The 20,685-nt window shown below is 48.0% G+C and overlaps 1 protein-coding gene across 2 annotated transcripts in view; it reads right to left on the bottom strand.

Annotated features, from left to right (window-relative positions):
- CSMD2 (CUB and Sushi multiple domains 2) overlaps positions 1-20,685 on the bottom strand; it is a 584,478-nt gene that overhangs the window by 186,172 nt on the left and 377,621 nt on the right. For both annotated transcript variants that reach the window (XM_036065279.2, XM_036065276.2), the window contains 7 exons: positions 19,852-19,990; positions 18,633-18,820; positions 17,685-17,873; positions 17,354-17,470; positions 10,440-10,655; positions 8,819-9,007; positions 3,720-3,889 (listed from right to left, as the gene is read on the bottom strand). In XM_036065279.2, coding sequence (XP_035921172.2) covers positions 3,720-3,889; positions 8,819-9,007; positions 10,440-10,655; positions 17,354-17,470; positions 17,685-17,873; positions 18,633-18,820; positions 19,852-19,990 — 1,208 coding nt within the window. The remainder of the gene's footprint in view (positions 1-3,719; positions 3,890-8,818; positions 9,008-10,439; positions 10,656-17,353; positions 17,471-17,684; positions 17,874-18,632; positions 18,821-19,851; positions 19,991-20,685) is intronic.

Here is a 20,685-nt window from a genome sequence, read left to right as displayed (position 1 = left end):
TAATTGGGTGATCATGTTTCTCATCTTTATTTAATCTTTCCTCATCTCAGATTGCTCTGTTTTCATTAATGCCTATTTTTGTGTCATAAATATAAGATTCTCCCAAATCCTGTTAAGAATACAAAGTAGGAGTTGCTTTTAAAGTTCTTCTTCTTTGTTGCTTACAGAGGGGAAATTAGCTCTGACTCTTCAGACAGGTCCACTTCTTCTGATCTACGGACTATTTACACACATTCAGTTAATTTTCTTGTTAGCACACCACTACAGAGGGAGCATAAAAGAGGGGAATGGAAATGCCCAGTGGTCTCTGGAGGGGAGTGGAGGAATTACACAAGAATAGGCCATCGCAGGAGCTTTCCCGGCTCCTGGTGCTGAAGTGTGTGTGTGAGTGTGGTGCCTCTTTTCTAATGCGCCTGACCACTCTTGTTTGGCACCAACCATAGCGTTGCCCTACTTCATCTGGCTTGCCAAAAAAAGCCACATGAAGCCCAGAATGTCCCGCCGAGAGGGAATGGTGGCTCTGTGTGTTCTCTCAGAACTAGTACGCTTCCAGAGGAACCAGTGATGTGGACATCTGGTCCCTGCCAACGGGGCCATGGCGTGTCCTCCCTCCAGGCTCTGCTGCTCTGAGCTAGGTGGCCGGAGATGCGTTTTTCCTTCCGGTTTCTAACACTTCATCCACAGTCAGGATTTCAATTCGCTTATGTGAATCATAGTTTGATTGGGCCATTTCTCAACCTGAACTCTTTTCTGGATATTCCATTTGGCAAAAATTCCTTTAAGTGATATGTGAATGGTACCCTTGCCTAATTTCCAGTGCTGAAGCCACAGTCCTCTGCTTTTACATCCTTTTAGTCATTTCAGTGGGGACCGGCAGAGGACGAAGTTATATATATATCCATGTGCTTCATTTGGCATCTTGAGCTGGAAGTCGTCTTTCCATTCTATTGCAATTTAAAGTCCCTTCCTGTCTTGCTGATGTCAGGTCAAAATTTTGGTGGGGGCCAAAATAAAAGGAATCAGTTCTGGGAGAGAAGCTGAAGTGTGAGCAGGGATGCAGTTTAAGGAATTTTCAGTTATTAAAGGTAAGAAACAGATCAGGGGTCATAAACACAAGCAAAGAGTCATTTCATGGGTCAGAAATACAAGACTATAAAGTTTGGAGGGTTGGTCAGATGCATAGAATATTGTATCTTGGGCAATAAATAAAGTGTGGAGGAGGTGACAGGTCTCCTTGGTCAGGAGCTCAGGTGTGCACTGGGGTTTCTTTGGAGGGACAAGAGTCCTGAGGATTAGGAATCCCCCAGTGTTCTGGCAGGTGGGTGAATTCCAGAGGGGCGAGGGTGAGGGCGAGATATTCTTGGAGCTGACTACTGTTCTGGGCAGTTCCTGCACATGTTCCTGTCAAGGTAGACCAGAGTGACACGCTGGCCCAGCAGTGCCCGGCAGCTGACGTGGCTGCAAGGCTGTTCTGAATCCTATTTGGGAAACCACAACCGTGGGTTTCTCTTAGTTCTGAAACAGTTCTGTACCTGTTCATGTCCCAGGTTCTCCACCCTGAGGAGAAGACTTAGAACAGGAAGGGGTTCCAGGAAACCACCCTTTCTCCCTGGGTGCCTTGCCCTCCCTTCCCCAGACCCTGTTCTATAGAAGTTCTGGGGGTCCTGGGGTCCTGTGAGTGGCCTTTCAGCCAGGTCAGAGATACAGCCTTCTGAGGAGGACACTACAGAGGCCTGGACACAGGAGGAAGAGGGTCTTCTTTGACAAGAAGGCTGAGCCCAATATTAGAAGGCTGGGTGGTAGGGTCAGCTGGGCAGGGAAGTCTGGGAACATACCCCTAAGATACAGGAATTCATTCCCATCTCTCCACAACCCTGCAGGACTACCTGGGGTCCTATCTCCTACACAAGTCCTCCCTGAACTCTGACCTGGGTTTTACAGCCCATGTCTCTCCCTTCTTACCCTGAATGCCTCAGAAAGTCTCTCTTCTGTCTTTTGAGCTGCTTACCTAATCCTGAGATAGCACCTGGACAGGACAGTTGGGTATGTGCACCTGTTGACTATGTGTTAGGTGCTTCTCTGAATCTAGACCACCGTGGGGAAGAGGCTCAGGCACCAGCCATTACTCCGTGTGACCTCTGGCAGCCAAGGAACCCTCTGGTCCTGTCAGGCCAGACATAGAATTGCTGCTATATACTCCCTTCAAAACCTGAAACTTATAAGTTACGTCTCCAAAACTCCTTTTTCTGTAGGGTTGACGACAGCCTTCATGCAAGAAGGGCTCTGCATTCCATCAATTTCATCTGCAGCACTGGACAGAGGAAGTCACTCTGGCCTTGTTGGGCCCAGTTGCATCCTCTGAGGCTCTGGTGTGGACGATGAACACATGGATGGAGAGAGGCGAGGTCCAGGGGCTGCCTGAAGACATGGCCGTTGGAAATTATATAATCTTGTCTACTGCTCGCTTAAAAGGAGATTTTCTGTCTGGGGAGCTCAGAGGTTGCAAAGTAGAGCTTAAGAAGACAGTAATTAGGCCCTAATCCCCACTCGGCCACTTCGCATATTCTCTTCTATTTCAGGTATATCCAGTCCCAACCAGTCATCTCATGGGCTTAAAGGATAACCAGGTAAGAGTGAGAAACACCTTCCAAATGTGTGCGCACGCACACACACCCCAGAGAACACATGCGCCGGAGAGTGAGCATAAAATGCACAGTACACTCATCATATCTAGAGAGAATCCTAAGGGATGGGGATTATTTAATTCTTTCTCTTTGGGTTTTTCAGAGTAGTGACCTCTGATTGTTTCTAATGTCAAGACTTCTTGGGCTGCAGGGAATAAAACTGTATTAGGATAAGCTAAAAAAGTTTCTTGGCATAGGATGAAAATGGACACACTCTGTGAGATTTTCCTTATAATCCATTTCAATGAAGCAGCTCTTGGATAAATTCTCCAGAGTCCATTCTTTGATCATACACACACTCACACACCATATATTACTGGAGATACACACGAATCACCTACATACAAAGGCATGCAAATCACATGTGTGCTCAGTGTCGTAACAATCCCCTTTCTATAATCAAGTCCCAACACCTCTTTGCCTGACATGTAACTTGAATCCACTTTCTTTAACCCCACTGCCACACATGGGCCATCACCATGGCACAATGAGCTACTAGTCTACCGAAACTTATACTCAAAACATCCCCAGGTGTGCACACATATAAGATACACTGAGACACGTAAGCACACACACAGGTCCCTTAAAAGAAGCCAGTACCTAGATTCAGATTCACACACATGTGGAAATGTAATAAAAGGATCTACGTCCATAAACACGTGTCTACACAAATGCACATGCACATTCTACCAGCTCTTCACTATCCAGCTTGATGGTCAGTTCACGGTGAAAAACCTGATCCACTGGCCCCTCTAGCTGAATTTATGATGATTTATCACGTAGTCAGCCTGTTCTCTACCACACATGTATTTGAGAATAGTCAGCTCTGAAGCAAACTCGAAAGCCACATTCTTAGATCCTCACAGACCCTTCTCTTTCGGGTTCCTACCTTCTCCCAGATGAGTGAGGACAATACCCTGGAACTCAGGAGGGAAGATGAACGTTTGGGTCATTCCCACAGAAGTAAATGAGTAGGTGCTGAGCGCACTGTTGCCTACTGTCACTTACATCCTCTATGAGATCTATTGGTTTTACCTTGAGGACATCCCCTTCTGACAGTTCAAATGTCCTGGCTTTAAGCTGAATGCCTTTCCCCGGCTGGGTCTGGATGGAGTAGATGCATTCATGGTTGTTATTGTAGTTCACAGGAAAGTTGGGGGACAGCAATGTGCCCTGAGTGCCCGTGACTGAATTCCCACACTCAGCTGGAAAGAGAATCACAATAATCACCGATTAACCCCCATCAGCTACATCTAGAAAACAACTCACAGCGCTGGAAGACCTTACAAGGATGACACATTGTTTGCCTTTCCGCTTGCCCAAATGCCTGGTTATCTGTCCATTCGTCTGCCTGTCTGTGGGACTGCTTATCAAAGTTTTCTAACATATCTGCCCACCTTCAGTAGTTTTGCTCCGTTTCTTTATCTCTCTTGTTCTGTGTGTCTGTCTCTCTTCTGCAGGAATAGAAATTAACCCACCAGGCATCCTGTACTTTCTTAGTGGCCTGAGGCAGCCCTTCCCCACACCTGTTCGTCTAGTATCATAGCAACAGAATGACTGAGGAGGATGTCAGGGGCGGATGGAGGTGGTGAAGTGAGGAGAGACAAATCCTTTCAGTATCAGAGGCTAGAAACCCAGAGGGGTCAACGTTGAATAATTATTGCTAGCATCTTCCAAACTTCAGTCATTAGTCACAACAACCAAACCCATAAGGTAGGCCTAATTATCATCCCTATTTTAAAAATAAAGAATCTGGTACTTAGCAGTTCAGATCAAGTCTCTTCATTTACCAAGAGGAGGGGGCTGAGAATTCAACCCTCCTGGTCTTGGAATTTAAGGCCACTGAGGCTTTGGAGAAAGTTTTAGCATAGACCCACTGAAACCCTGTTTCATTCAACAGCTAATGAATTCACAGCCTCCTCTCGACATTTTTTTCTCCTCCTCCAGAATTAGTCCTTCTTTCCCCATTGTTCCCGTACTTTTATTTATAGCAGTCATCACATTGTATTTCACCCATTTGTTAACATTTCTGTCTCTTCCACTGTTGATCCTTTAGGGCTGGGTCCTAGTTCTCTCTCCCCAGCCCCCACCCAGTGCCTGGGCAGAGCGGGCATGAGCAGGTGAAAGGGGCGGGAGCTCAGTGGCAGGGCATGGATGCAGAGCCCCACAGCTGTCTCTCTAGGGTCTTTAATAGTTGTAAAGCCCCTCCCTGTGCTTCCCTGTATCAGAGCGTCTGTCCCCTTGCACCCTGACTGCTTGTTACTTGCCTGTAGCCCCCACAAAATGGGAGTTACTTGAGGGCTAGGGTCATGCTTAATGAATCTAAACTTCCAAGGCTTAGCCCAGATTGTCTGTAAAATAAATATTTGCAAAATGAGTGAATGAATGAATATGGAGGACACAGACCTCAGAAGATGTACAGTCCTAAAAATAATTAGGTTCCAGAAGGATGAAAATACAAGTCCAGATGGCAGGCACATTACTTGTCTGGACATATGGGGAACTGGGAGCACATCTTGAATCTTTGAGGTTGATGGTAGCAAGTCTGCTTTTTCCAAACCATCCCTCGGTGTCCCTATTCTAGGCACAGTCATTGGTGGAAGGTTGTCCCTGAGGTCAACCAATGGGCCATGCAGTTAACCCTAATTGTCCTAAGCCTGAAGTGTGCTAGGCCAAGGCAATGTAGATGGAGCTTGTGATTTAGGGACATTCAGAGTTGAAACTCTCGTGGTCTTAGTTATACCCTTGTGTGTTTTCTTGTCCCCAAGGCTGCTCCTTAGACCTTTGAAGACAGTGTCCGTGTCCCACAGGTCCTTACTCTTTCAATGGGCCCTACTCCCTGGGCTCTGGCCAGTTCAGGACAGGTTCACTTTCCTAGGAGTTTACATAAGCCATTCCTAACACTGAATGTTCGTGGCCTCAAGCCAAATCCATATGTTGAAGCCCTAATCTTCAGTGTGATGGTATCCTCAGGAGGGCCCTTGGCAAGTGATTGGGGTTAGCGACCACACAAGCTGAGGAAATGACCAGAGCCCTCTCTCTGCCTTGTTAGGATGGCAAGAAGGCTGCCGTCTGCAGGCTAGGAGAGGAACTTCACTGGACACTGAATCTGCGGGCACCTTGATCTTGGACTGTTTGGGCTCCAGAACCATGAGAAATAAATATCTGGTGTTTAAGCCACGCATGGTATTTTCCTACAGCGGCCTGATCATTTGTCTTAGAGCCTTTCTGCAAAGTGTCCAAATGTGCATAATGAATATGCTGAGCTGGGGTATACGACTAAAGTGATAGTTGTGGACAGGCACCCTGTGGACATTTTCTGGGGGCCTGGAGACAAGGGCGGGGATTTGGGGAGGGGGTGCTAAGGGCTGTGCACCTGTATTACTCAGTCTTATCACATGGGCAGCACCCTGAAGCAGCTCTCCATTATTTCTGGAGTCACACACTATTCCCCTCCATCTAGGGAGAGTCATGGGGAGCAGTGGGATGAGCATGGACTTTGGAGTCAGACAGCCTAGTTATATCAACACTCTGAACCTCAGTCTCTTCATCTGCCTTCATCTGGGCAATAATAGCATCCACATAAGACTATAGAGAATAAATGCTTGGGATTTTATGATAAAACAAGTGAGCATGTGGGGAGCGGTTAGCATATAGTAGGCTCTCAACAAGTGTTATTCCTCCTCTCTTTCCCCATCTATCCCAGGTGAATCTACGCCGCTTCCTTGATTCCATCTGGAGCCCTAAGTGCCTGTGCTCTGCGGCTGGCAGAAAGCCTGAGAAGCTTCTTAGGAAGTGTGCATTAGCTGCCTGGTGTTCACAGCACACTCACTAGTCTGATGCCTCTTGCCCTCTGCCTAGTTCCTAAATTTGGCTTAAGCCAAATTAAGCATGGGCTTTGGCATGTTATTGGACGCCTTCCCTGGCTTTCGCTTCCTGCACGATAGCTCTGAGGCCGCCGCTGCCCCAGCACGCCCGTCTCCTCTCCCCCATAGCCCGACACCTTGGTGAGGAGAGACACAGAGCTGGTAGCTTCAGATGGGGCCAATCCTTGGCTGATCACCAGGGCCTGACTCCCTGCCAGGGCCTTTGTCTTGGGCACCAGGGAAGGTACAGGAAGGTAGAGGGACATGATACTTGCTTCTGGGAGAGTTTCCAAAGTAACAGGGATGGTGAGCAGATGCACTGAAAAGCTAAACACAAGCATCAGTGGAAACAAATAAATGTTCCGGAGAAACAAACAGTCACATACACAGGAAAGTCCTGCCACTGACTGAGGCATCTGTGACTTCTGTCGTCCCCATCAGAGGAGGTCTCGTTAAGGGCAGGGGCTGTGTCTTATCCATCAGTCTGGGACTCTGGAGGCAGAGGGTTCACTCTTCTCCATCACACCGGGGCTCCCAAGGACAGGGCCATGTCTCCTGCCACAGACTGGGGCCCTTGGAGTCAGGGCTGTCTCTTCCACATCTAGTCCAGGGGCCCCTGAGGTCAGGGGCTGTGTCACCCCATCACACCATGAATTAGAGCCCAGGGCTGTTCATCTCCTTCACAGCTGGGAATATTTCCTGGTAACACTGTGTGGGCTAAGTCATCCAATTTACACCCACAGTGCATGTGGCAACTGGGAGCATCCCCAGGGTGGGCATTCCCATGAAACCTCCAGCCCGAGGCTCTGTTGCAGGGATGGTGGTAATTAGAGGTGATTATAATTGCTGTGCATTATTAATAACACACGAAACGGAAGACAAATGTAATAATGAAATGTTGTGAGGTGTCATGAACACACAGTAATTGGAATAATAAGTTAAAGAATGAGTTTATGTAATGAGATCAATGAGGCAAGAGCTTAAGGAGTGTGTGCATCTGTGGTCCCGGATAATCCCATTCAAGAAAAATTTCCCCCAGAACTACTTAGCTGAGGATGTTTTCCCGGAGAAGGAAAGAGCTGCTGGTGGCCAGACAGACACTGAACCTACATGGGGGGAACATGTAGGTCTGAATGTGTGTCTGGGTCAGGGTGGGTGGAGGCTCTGGGGGATGGTTATGGGAGAACGGAAAAACTTCGGGATGATTTAACTGGTCAAAATGGAATTCTGCATCTATTTGTCTTAGTGTGTGCCCTCTGAGACTGTAAAAGGTTATTGGTTATTGACAAGTAACAATAAAAAGGTTACTAGCGGGCGCCTGGGTGGCTCAGTTGGTTAAGCGACTGCCTTCGGCTCAGGTCATGATCCTGGAGTCCCTGGATCGAGTCCCGCATCGGGCTCCCTGCTCGGCGGGGAGTCTGCTTCTCCCTCTGACCCTCCCCCCTCTCATGTGCTTTCTCTCTCATTCTCTCTCTCTCAAATAAAGAAATAAAAAAAAAAAAAAAAAAAAAAAAAGGTTACTAGCAAAATGGTGATAATTATATGGCACCCCACTGGTTTATGTAGATCACGTCATCTAATCTGGAATGAAGCCTGTGAGTTGCCTATTGCTATCTCTGTTTTATAAGTGAGGAAGCTGGGGCCGAGGGCATTTGGTGGCCTGCCCAAGATCTAACAGCTGGTAAGTGGCTGAGCAGAGACCTGACCTTGACCCTGTGTGATTGCGCAGCCCCAGCTGGGTCCATCTCGCCAGCCTGTTTACAACTGTCCTCCGCCGAGCCCCAGGTTCCACAGAGATGTCTCCGGCTGGGCTGACCTCACGACACCTGTTTTAGTCAGTGCAGTACTGCGTCTAGCTCTCCGGCATATTGGGGTTTTATGCAAGTTTTCACTGTAAGCCCAAGTTCCATGCTAACAGTGAGCACTAACCCAGCCTGTGTTCTGTCCGGCCCTATGCTGAGAGTCCTGAGTGAGCAGAGCCATCAACCTTATAAATGAGGGCCAGCCAGCAACTGTCCCCACTCCCTGGGATATCACCCTACCTCCTCCCACCCATGGGGCCCAGAGCTCCGGAGAGCCTTCTTCAGAGCCTGGTAAGGAGGTTAGGCCTCCCATCCAAGGCCCCACCCAAGGCAAGTGTGTGCTAAGGCAGTCCCCAAACCCAGGCCTCTTAGCCTCTTGGCCCACGTGTTTCACTACCTCATAGCAATCGACTAAACTTTGGCCCACCCCATTAGTGAAGCAAAATGAAAGCACGTGACCACCTACCAACACACCTTGGCAGAGGCGAACTCCACAGGCGCCGTCTGCCCCCCAGGCACGTGATGCGGGCCGTGCCCTCCAGACGGTACCCGGGGAAGCAGGAGAAGGTCAAGGTGTCGCCTACGCCAAACTGTAAGCCCTTCCGGATGCTGTAGGCTGGGACCTCAGGCTCCTCGCAGGGCTCCAAGTCATATTCTGGAAAAGGAGCAGGAGAGCTGGGGTCAGAGGCAGAATATGGAAACATATACACAAAAACAGCAGGGAGAAGAGGGCCAGAGATAAAGACAGAGAGAGGTCAGAATACATACACACCAACCCACAAAAGGTAAAGAGAAAAGAACGATCCTAAGAGGAACAGAGGCAGAGAGACATACAGTGAGGTGAGCAGCACCATGTTTCGGGAAGTGGGGACACCTCACCGCTGCAAGCAGAGAGAGGACACGGTGTTTCTGGAAGCACGCTTCCTGAGGGTATTTATGAGGCTCCTCATGACTTGACCTTTCCCTCCTCTGTCCCTTCATCCCCATATTAACCCTAAGCCTCTGGGCTCGAAGAGTCTCCTGCCTCTCTCTCCCTAGGCATTGACCCAGATAAATTCAATCAGCTTGGTTCTAGAGGGTCAGAACATATGACCCAGCCGAGGGCAACTTACATCAGGAGAAAGAATCCAAATGCTTCACTCAAACTATGTCTCTGCAATGCTGGTGCTTGAGGCAGACAGCAAGCATGATGGGATGGCATTTATCAGCCAGGGATCTGCCCGATTCCTCTAGTGACAGCACAGAAATGACAATTTCCATTGTCCCTAAGGGTATCTCCCTTCTGGGACACAGTGCCCCAGGACTCTATGTGGTAAAGAGAAGGAGGGTCCCTCAGATGGGATGAGGCACAGTGGCTGGAGATGTCCCACAAGCCAGGCCTGCCCAGGCCCATGGCAGGTGGCTTCTGTTGGAGGGACAACGTGGGGTTGAGCAGGGCCATGTCCCAGTTCCTAGAGGCCAGATATCTCTTGCCCATCCTGGGGGGAATCAGAGTGACGAGAAGGGGGGCTCTGAGAAGCAATGGGACAAGAGTGGTGGGGGTACTTAGGACTAGAGCAGTGAAGGGGCCATTTTCTTTCTGAATGCCAAATTAAAGAGCTTTGTTTTCAGGATTCCTAAACACAGAGATAAATATCTATTATTACTAAATTAGTGTTGCTGAAGAAGTCCCCACATGAGACTCAAATACTCCAATATGTTCATTTCAAATACCCTTACTCTTTTTTTTTTTTTTTTTTTTAATTGCTGGGGTCATGAAACAGTGGAAGTGAAATCAGCGGAAGAATCTGGAATTACTAGGGCAGGAGGGAATGTCCTAATCTAACCAGTTGGGTAGGTGATTTTCAGAGTGGATCTTAAACACTTTCAGGGAAGAAGATTCCCCCCAAACCTGCTTCCCAGCCCATTATGGGGAGGTCCTCCTGTGTCTAACCCAACTACCTTTTGCTGCAGTGGTGAGGTCATTCTCCCAGGGACTGGAAAGTGGATCAATATCCATCTGCTGGGAAGACCAGAGGCTGGCAGCAGAGGGAGAGGCAGAATGTTCTGCCATCTCTTCCCCGCCAAGGGACCCCGACATGCTTTACCTGCGAAAGTGATGTTGAATCCTTCGTAGGACATGGAGAAATCGGAAATGAAGCGGACCTGGGCAGTGAAGTTGCCATAGAGTCCGGCGCTGATGGGGGCTGGCAACCGCGAGCCGGTCAGCTGTCTCAGGGGCTGTGAGAAGCTGCCGTTCTCGGTGATGAGGAGGTAGTCGTGGCCGCTCTCCAGGTGGAAGGTGTGGAATGTAAAGAACACACCTGCCAAGAGACCGGAAGGGTCCAGGTGACAAACAGACGGCTGCAGCAGCCCCCCGTGAGATGGGGTCAGCACAAACATTTCCGACTTGTGGATGTCTATCAGTGGGTAGGGGTGCGAGCATGCACTGATAGATACATACATACATACATACCGGAATGAATGGGCCCGAATGATCCGGAACATGCCATTTACCCACAGGTCAGGGAGAAGGAGACCGCTTTATGGTTGTCAAATTTGAAAGATTTATGGCTAGGCCCGTGAGAATGCTGCATAGCCTTTCATTCATTCATGGGTTCACTCATTCATTTCTCAATAAGTGTTTGTGTATTTGCTGAGTGCTTCCTCCGGGCTAGGATCCAGGGCCAGGGAGGAGCAAGGGGATATAGGAGATAGTCAACGAACAGCTAGAGTACAGAGTGACAAATGCTCTATCGAATGTAGTTCAGAGTGTGCCGGGGGCAGAATGGCAAGCCCTAAACAAAAGCAATAATATTCACTAACATTTCAGCACTAACTATCTGTGTGTCACTAAGCTATGTGTTTTCGTTGCCCTGTAGTTGGCCCCTCTCAACTGGAAGAGAAGATCTGAAAAGCCAGTTAATCCCACCAATAACTCTATGACATGGGTATGACTACCCCTCATCTCCATTTACACCTGAGTAAACTGAGGCATAAAGAGATAAAGTCACTTGTCCAGGGTCACCCAGCTAGCAGGTGGCAGAGCTGGGATCTGGGGGCAGTCTGATTGCAGGGCTGCGTAATCAACTGCTCCACACGACACTGCTTCTCACGCTATGGAGAGAGAACAGGCAGTAGGAATGGCCAGGCGGCGAGACGGGTCAGGCGGTGAGAAAGATGGGGTGGCAGGATCTCAACACAAAGCGGCTCCTGGACTTGTCCACGTGGCAGTCGTGTTTAGGTGGGCGTATGTGTAAATGCACGCCCACCCACACGTCAGCGTGCCCACGGGAATATTTGCCGTGGATGTGCTAAGGGCAGGTGCTTGGCTAGACTAGGGGGGCTGGATCCACTTGCTATTCAAAGTCCATGGACCAGCAGCTTGCGCCTCGCCTGTGAGCTTGTTAGAAATGCAGAATCTCAGCCTCTGTCACAGACCTTCCAAATCAGAATCTGCATGCTAACAAGATCCCCAAGAGATCTGTAGGCACATGAAAGTTTGAGGAATACTTCTCTAGATAATTACTGACAAGTTTTCGATAAATGATGGTTGGATCCAAGCTTTCAATGCTAAAATATTTTAGATGTTTTCATCATCTTGCTTCTTTTTTTTTTTTTTTTTTAAAGATTTTATTTATTTGACAGAGAGAGACACAGCGAGAGAGGGAACACAAGCAGGGGGAGTGGGAGAGAGAGAAGCAGGCTTCCCGCCGAGCAGGGAGCCCGATGCGGGGCTCGATCCCAGGACCCTGCGATCATGACCTGAGCCGAAGGCAGACGCTTAACGACTGAGCCACCCAGGCGCCCCATCATCTTGCTTCTCTGTTGGTAGGAGCTGGTGATCCCAGAGTATCTGGGATTCTATGGGTGGGGGTAGGGGAAACAAAACCCCATAGAGGTGGTAGAACCAGGCATGCAGCTTGTAAATGTGCCTGGGCAACTGAGATGCAGCTATTGATCTATTTCCTCAAGGGAACAGATCCTAAGCACCCACTAAGTGCCAGGCCTGGGCTAAGCAGTGAGAAAGATCTCCCAGTTTAGTGGAGGAGACAGACACATCCATGGTGAGAGTCCAGAATGGGGGCATAGAAGAAGAGTGCCAACTATGCCCGGAGGGTTGGGAAGACTTCACGGGGTCACAGTCTTTGACAGGAGGGGTATGAACATTTTGGGGATGCACAGGTATGTGTGCCCACATGTATCCTGTCCTCCCAACACATAAACACCAGTGCACACAAGAAACCATTCTTAGTCTACAGAGCTTGGGAAAAGGCTCGGTGGAATATACGTCATTTCCCTCCTGGCTAGAGCGCGGGTTGAGTGGAGAGTGGATCAGACACAGGACGGGGAATTGGAGTTGATGAAGCAGTAAGCCTCGCACTCTATTCTTTAGCGTGCAAACACAGCCCCTCCATACAAGTAAACATTTGGCTGGCATTCTAAGGATGAGTAAACAACTGAGATGAAGCCCTGGGGTTTCCCAGCTGTGCTGATTGCTTGGGGCTCTTTTGGCCGTTGTGAGAAAATGAAGACATTGTCACAGAGATAGAGAGGCCCCATTTTGGAGTTTGAATCCAGATTTGGTGTGACAGATGCACACACAAACCAATACTTCACTGGAGTGACCATGCCGAATCCTATGAAGGATGTGGATACCATGCCAAGCAGATATGCAGAGCTGTGGAAAAGGCATGGGCTTTGGTGGGGGGGGGGGCACAGACCTGGGTCAACAGCCCATCTACGAGCTGAAGGGTCTGAGCCGAAGTTGCTCAGTGTGCCCTGAGTTCTAGTTTCCTCCACTATATCATGGGGATGATAGCCTCTCCTCATAGATAACATTTAATTCTTGGAGCAAGGAACAATTAGGATAGCAGATGCAGAGCCCACAGCATGGTGTCTGGCACACAGTAGGTATTCTTTTTGCTCAGCTTGTCTAACTCCCAGGCAGCCTTATGGGTTGAAAAAATGTCAGTTCTGGGGTCTCGACAAGGGCACATTCTTTGGACTCCTGAATTGGCCATTCCCTTTGGCTGGGAATTTGAACAATTCTGAATTTCACAGAGTTCTGAGTTTCCCCAGCTGTTCCTCTGCCTGCTGGAGATCAATCACAGTCAGTAGCCTAATGGATCTGTTAACGTGAGATACTCTTACAGGCATTGCCCTCTAGAGAAGGGTCTGGGTTCAGTTTAATTCAATTCATATAAATATTTCTTGAGTTCCTTATGTGCCAGAGATAGAGCCGGCACCTGGGGAAGCTGCAGGAAACAGGCAGGCATGTCTCTCAAAGAGCTTAGAGTCTGTGTGGGGGGAGCAGGAAGGCACAGGATCATGTGGGAGCCCACGGAGGGGAACCCAACTCATACCCAGGACTGGGGAGAAGGGGTCGTGAAGGTTCATTAAAGCAAGTGAGTTCAGAAGATGAAGGGCTGGCCACACAAGAGGGAGGGTGGAGAGGGTGCAGGGGGAGAAAGTGTTCAGAAAGAATAGCATCCCAATGCACAAAGCTCTAGAGGACAGTGAAAGCCTGGGAAGTTCTAGGAACTGAGAGAGCTTCAACGTAGCTAGGACTTAGTGTTTACAGGGCTCAGAAGGAGGCTGAGAAAGGTGAGCAAGGGCGATAGGCTCACGCCAGCTATTTTACAATTTCGAGCTCTACGCCTTATAAGGGTCTGGTGAAGACTTTAAGTAGTTCTAAGGAAGAAGTGACCTGGTCGTACATCAGTGACCCCGTGTTGATTCTCTGCCTGGAACACCTCTCGTCCTGGCTAATTCTTGCTCATCCCTGAAGACTGGCCTAAGTTTCAACTTCAGGACACCTACCTAACCAAGCCCTCAGCTGGCCTCTGGATGTTTGCCACCTCTATCTGCTCTTGGCCATGCATGGTACATGAGATGGTCTATCTCTACCACCGGACTATAAACTTCCTGAAGGCAGGCAACGCCAGGGGGTCGTGCCACTGGGTTTTCCTAGCATCTAGGGTAAGTGCAAGTATAAAATAAGCGTTTGCTAAATATTTGAATTGCATTGACTTCTAGGCAAAGACACATACAGAAAGGCATAGAGAAACATACCCCCCTATGATTACAGATGCCAGATAGAAAGAAAATCATGACTATTGGGATTGTTCCTCTAAGGATCATGAGGGGCTGCCTTTCTTGCCCTCTTGATGCCACAGAGGAGCTTCTGGCTCCTGCAATGGCCAACTCTGGCCCAGACTTGCTGGGAACAGCTCTGCAGGATGAACAAGGACGCTGCCCCGATCCCTCCTCTCCTCTATAGGGAGAAGGGGACAACCGGGCCTCACCCTGGCTGTCTGGAGGGTCCTTTCTCCCCAAGAAGCTGCACGCCATCCTAATCCCAGTGAGGTCAGGCCTATTAGAGGCAAAAGTGAAAGCACTTAAGCACATGTGGGGAGACTTTAAGTGACTTTTCTTACAAATTTTCTTTTTTTACACAAATAGTATCATTTACATGTAATATATGTTTATTGCTCAAAATTAGAAAACAGTGAGAAGATAAAATAAGGTAAGACAAGAGAGTAGTAGCACTAACATCTTGGGGTATATTTTTCAGTTTCCTATGCACATATCCTTGTTTATTTTTTATAAACGGACTATGTTCTTTTGGCAAACATCTCTTTTGACTTAACAACGTATTGCAACTACTCCTATAGGTCTTTAATTTTTTAATTTTTAAAAAATATTTTATTTATTTTAGAGAGAGAGAAAGAGAGAGAGGGAGAGGGGCAGTGGCAGAGGGAGGAGAAGAATCTTAAGCAGACTCCATGCTCAGCATGGAGCCCGACACGGGGCTCAATCCCACGACCCTGAGATCATGACCTGAGCTGAAATCAAGAGTTGGTCGCTTAACTGACTGAGGCACCCAGGCACCACTACCCCTGTAGGTCTTTAAATATTCTCTTACATTATGCCTTTTAGTAGCTGCACAGTATTACATTTTATACATGTATCATATGTTTATTTAACATTTCCTTATCAATGGACATTTGAGTAGCTAACTAATCTTCCAATTAATAATGTGTTTTAGGAAGCATCCTTGCAGCTGAATCTTGATGTACAGTTGTACTTATTTTTTTTATATAAATTCCAAGGAGTGGAATTGCTGGGTCCAAAGGCACATATATTTTGAAGGCTTTGGATTCACATCATGGAACCATCATCCAGAGAGTTTCAACCATTTCATAAAATGTCAGCGTTGAAGAAGAGTATTTGTGTCTGCAAACTGTCTCCCACACTGTTATGATTTTCTCTGCTGACTTGAAAAAAGAAATGGTATTTGATTACTGGTTGAATTTGCATTTCTCTAATTATGAGTGGGGTCAATGTCCTTTCATTTCTATTTCTTCTGTTATGAAGCATTTATAGCTTGTCTCATTTTACAGGCCCAGAGACCAGGTATATTTTTCTTTAAGATTTTTAAGAGCTCTTCATGCATCAGGTTGGTAATCTTTAGTTGATTATATATGTTGAAAATAATTTTGTCCACTTACTATCTGAAATTTTTATGGCCTTTTTTTTTTGACATAAATCCACTCAAAGTTTTATTTAATCAAATTTTATAGTCTTTGCCTTTATGGATTCTGCTTTTAGTATTACTCTTTATAGCACATCTCCACCTGAGGTTAGATTTTCATGTTCTTCTACTACTGGAATTTATGTGGTTAAATGTATGAGGTCTGTTTGGTTCTTTTCTTTTTTTCCCAAGTGTTTTAAGTCTACTGTTTTAAAACCATTTATTAAATAATCCATCCTCTCTTCAATAGATTAGAAATGACACTTTAATTATATACTACAAACTGTCTCTCTCACACACATAGATGAGTGTGCATGTGTGTGCATGCACAAACTCACACACACACGCGTGCACGCACACACATAGGACTCTACTTCTAGACCTTCATACGCCTGCACTGGTTTGTGTGTCTACTCCAATACTCATATCACATTGTTAAAATTATTTTAGCCAATAACATTTTACTATCTGGAAGAGTTACTCTTTCTTTTAAAAATTTTTCTTGGCTTTTCTACATGTTAATTCTTCTAGATCAGAGGTTCTCATTCAAGGGCATGCATCAGATTTACTAGTGAAGTGTTCTAAAATCAAAGATGCCTGTTTTCCACCTCCAACGTGGAGAATCAAAACCTCTATGGTGCAGTCTAAGCATTAATACATATGCTACAGTGCAGAGGGGTTAAGAACCATGACCCTGGTTCTTCAGAATAAGCTTCTGAGGATAGAAGCCGTATGTGCCTGGTTACTGTTTATTCCCAGCCCCAGAGTCTGCCACACGGGTGGCATTATTCAATATATATTTGTTGAATCAAAGACTATATTATTTCCTATTTATTTCTAACCAGCACCCTTACTTTGAACTTGGATTTCCAAAGATTATTCATGTTAGGGTAAGTTGAGGTAACAGTCCAGCCTGGTGAGGAATGTGAAATCATGGCATCTGAGGAACAGCTGAGCTATGTAAGAAGAGGTTCATGGGTCCAGTGTCTGAAGGGTGAACATGAGGAGAGGGGGCAGATGGATCTTATGTTCCTCCAGGACACAGAACAAGGAAAAAACTTTCAGGAACACTTCACAGGCTATGAGGAGGGGTCAGATCTATCAAAAAATGACAGCAGGTGCCCATTTGCTGAATGGGTTGGCCACCTTCCCACTGCTGGGGGTGTTTAAGGCAGAAGGTGTGGTGCCATCTTGTGGGGAGCAATTAGACAAGATGTCTGCATCATTATGTAGGGTTTGACAGCTGATAATCTCTATGATCTCTTCTAGCATGGAGATTTTAGATTCTTAAAAATATTTATGGAATATATTCTATGATTCAAAGAGATGGGAAGCTTCTGGGAGTTTTCCTGTTGACTAGAAAAATTCAGACCAAGCCCTGAGGTCACTACATGGGGAGATCCCCACTGAGGCCACCTTAACCTAAAGAACATGGGGCCCTGACCACGTCACATCCCAATACTTGCTCCAGGCCTAACCACTCACCCTTGCCATGGGATGTTTCAATAATCCAGGTGCAGTTCAAGTTGTTGGGGTAGAAGTCAGGAAACCCTGGTGACAAGATGGTCCCACTAGAGCCTTGAATGAAGCCACCGCAGAGTGCTACGGGAATAAAGATGGTGGTGAAAGACTGGAGTGGCCCGGGGAGCCCCACCCCCACACCCCTGGCCCCAACCAATCCTCCCGGGAGCCTGGGAGCCATCTCCTCTCAACCCTCACTGATGGGTGGGAGAGTCAATGCCCCTTCTAGCTCCTGGTCTTTCACAGTTGGAAAGGAATCAACTACCTTAGCACCCCCTTATGGGGTGTTTCTCACCTTCACAGCTGGGAAGGGCCCGGCTCCACTGGAAGTTAGGCTCACACTCCAGGGGCTCCCCATCACTTAACGTGTAGCCTGAGTCACAGCTGAAGGTCACTAGAGCGCCCACGTAGAAGTCATTCCCATGGCGCTGCCCATTTACGGGGATCCCTGGATCCAGACAGTGGTCTGACTGCAGGGTTATAGCTGGAAAAGAGAGCCCACAGCTGGAACAGACAGCTAACCATCACCACAGAAAGACCCCAGCTGGCTCACAAAGGGAGGGAGGAGAGAACCCTGATTTACAGAAAGGTGAAGTTGTCATTTACCCATGCATCAGGTGTGGCTGTCACTATCTGCTGAGAGGGTTATTTGAAGACCTGTCTGTCAGAGAAAACAAGCTGATTCTAGTATTTGTCCATTCATCCGTTCATTCAGTTCATATAAGTTGAGTATCCACTATGGTTTAGACACCATGCTAAGTCTTAGGGATACAGACATGAGTAGGAACATGGGGTTGTCCTCATGGCACTCTCAACCATCGGTTTTTCTACTGGTCTACAAGGAATGGAAATGACATCCATCTCATTCAATTGAGGCAGCAGAGATGGATGCAGAAGGGGATGAGGGAGGGTGAGGGTGAGCAGAAGATGCCATCACACTTCAACCTCACAATCCTCAAACCCTCTGTCCCCCGAGAGCCTGGCATGGTGGCACCCAATCACCTGCAGGTAGAAGAGGCTTTGTGGTATGCAGGTCATCAGCTTTCACTGTTTCCAAAGGCTCCCCTTTGAGCTCCCGTGGGCTCTGACAGATGCCGAAAGTAGGGGAGTGCCCGCCAGGAGCACAGCCTAACTGAAGAAGCCATGGGGATGGGGCTGAGTTGGGGGCCCGCTGCTGGAACAGTCCTGGATCCCTGCACCCCCCACAGCCCACCTTGTCATCTGCCTCCCCGCCAAGACTCACTCTCATAGCGGAGCTGGAAGCCGATGTCCGAGTGACTCTTGTCGGTAGAGAAGAGGAGGTAGAGGTAGTTGCTGGTGCTGATGAGGAACTGGGGGACCTGGGTCCCATGGTAAACCCCGATCAAGGGCGCTGAGTATGTCCGTCCATCTCGAACTTCCAGAGTATCATAGTTGACCTCCGTTTTAAATCTGCCGAAGATGGGAATGTAGACTTGAGAAACCTGAGGCTTAGTAATTTGCAAATGACAAAAAGCCCTGCCTGACCCAGGGCTTCAGAACAGCCAGATTTTGGCAGGCTGGGACATTTTAATACAATTTGCACACATTCACTAGTGACAGGGAAGGGCCTTCTCTGCTGCATTTAGCCCCTCCCCCTTCTCCCACGGCTGGGCACTCTCTCAGTCCTCCCTGCGGTCTGGGTCAAGACTCATCTTGAGACTTAGGGGCACAATGACTAGCCTCATGGGTGGTCAGAATGTTCTAGGCCAGAATTCAGTAAACTATAGCCCAGGGCCAAATCTGTTCTATAGCCTGTTTTTGTATGGCCTAAGAGCTAAGAATGGTTTTTAACATTTATAAAGGGGTATGTTTTTAAAGAGCAAAAAATATGCAACAGATAACCACAGGTGGCCTACAAAACCTAAAATATTTACTATCGACTCTCATGGAAAAGTCTGAACAGCGCTATTCTAGGTCATGGATGCTTTGTCTGGAAGAAGCTTCTGTTCATATCTGTGTGGCTACTTTCCCCATCCAAGGGGCACCCCTGGGGTGTGAGCGGGAAGTGCGGCATACGAGCAGGATTTGGGTCAGAGATCAGGAAGGCTGCCTTCCCATACTGCAGATTTCAGAGTTATGCTCCTCAGATGCCATGCCTGCTTCAACGTCTGATGTGTCTGTCTGCCCACTCTCCATCACTGGGGGTGGGGGGACACAAGGGCTCTGACGTCCCGAGTGATACCCCAGCCTTCTGCTCACTCCTCTGGTCATAAACAACACAAACCCCACTACTGAGGTGAAACCAAGGCCAAGGGCGAAGCCTATGTGCCCTGTCCCCACCCACGGCAATTTGCTCCAGTCTTCTCTGACTTTGCTGACATTTCAGCAAAGGTGCTGGTCCTCCGCCCTCAACCCCAGGTTCCCTCCCATACCACTCCTAAGAGATCCCCCCCCCCACCCCCCCCCGGCTCTGCTTCCTCAAAGGCTGTGGTTGCAGGCACCTGTCGAAGGTGATTTTGATGGGGTAGCCTGGCTGGGCTTCAATCACCCAGGCACAGCTGAGGGCATCCTTGTAGAAGCCAGGCCAGCCCGGAGACAGGATGGTGCCACTGGGCGAAGTCAGATGACCACCGCAGGGAGCTGGGGGGACAGAAAGGAGAGAAGCAGCTTTCTTGGGGGGGAGGGGCGAACAAATGAACAAACAAATAAAAACTCTCTCTATAAAATGTATCTGCCAACAAGTATTGTTCTTGTTTTTATGGAAAATTACATAAACTATATAAACCGTGAGTTCTGTCTATTGGGACCTTTATAGACATGCTCAGTTACATCATTTGGACTTTTATTAAAGGCCAGAGGGGAGAAATAAAAATAATCCTTTAAACAAAGTCCTCTGTCATTCTAGAAGGGCTGAAGTACAGCTAATATTTGGGTCACACTGGTTTTTCCTTTGCTCGTCACTCAACCATCAGGCTTGTGGCAAAAGCAGAGACTGGGCCACCTCCTCACACCTGGCACCAGGTGCTCTGGCACTGGACAGTGGGCAGACCCCAAAGCTCAGCTCAGAGCACTGGCCTGACCTGCTCCACTGTAAGCCCCCTGAGGGCAGGGACCTTGTTAATGGTCTTACACAATTTGGAATCCCCAGCATTTAGCCTAGAGCTTGGCACACACTTATTCCTCTGTGCCAGAAATCAGTAATTATTGCTTGAATGAATACATGAAGGGATGGAAGGGCGAATGAAAGTGGTTCATGGCAGGTGACTCCACAAGACACTGGGTGGTGCAGACATGCCTCTGATCCTGCCCCGCCTGTCCTCTCAGTCCCTTGGTCT

The sequence above is a fragment of the Halichoerus grypus genome, chromosome 5, assembly GCF_964656455.1.
Source record: "Halichoerus grypus chromosome 5, mHalGry1.hap1.1, whole genome shotgun sequence".
NCBI lineage: Eukaryota > Metazoa > Chordata > Mammalia > Carnivora > Phocidae > Halichoerus > Halichoerus grypus.
This window is presented reverse-complemented; position numbering and strand designations above follow the sequence as displayed.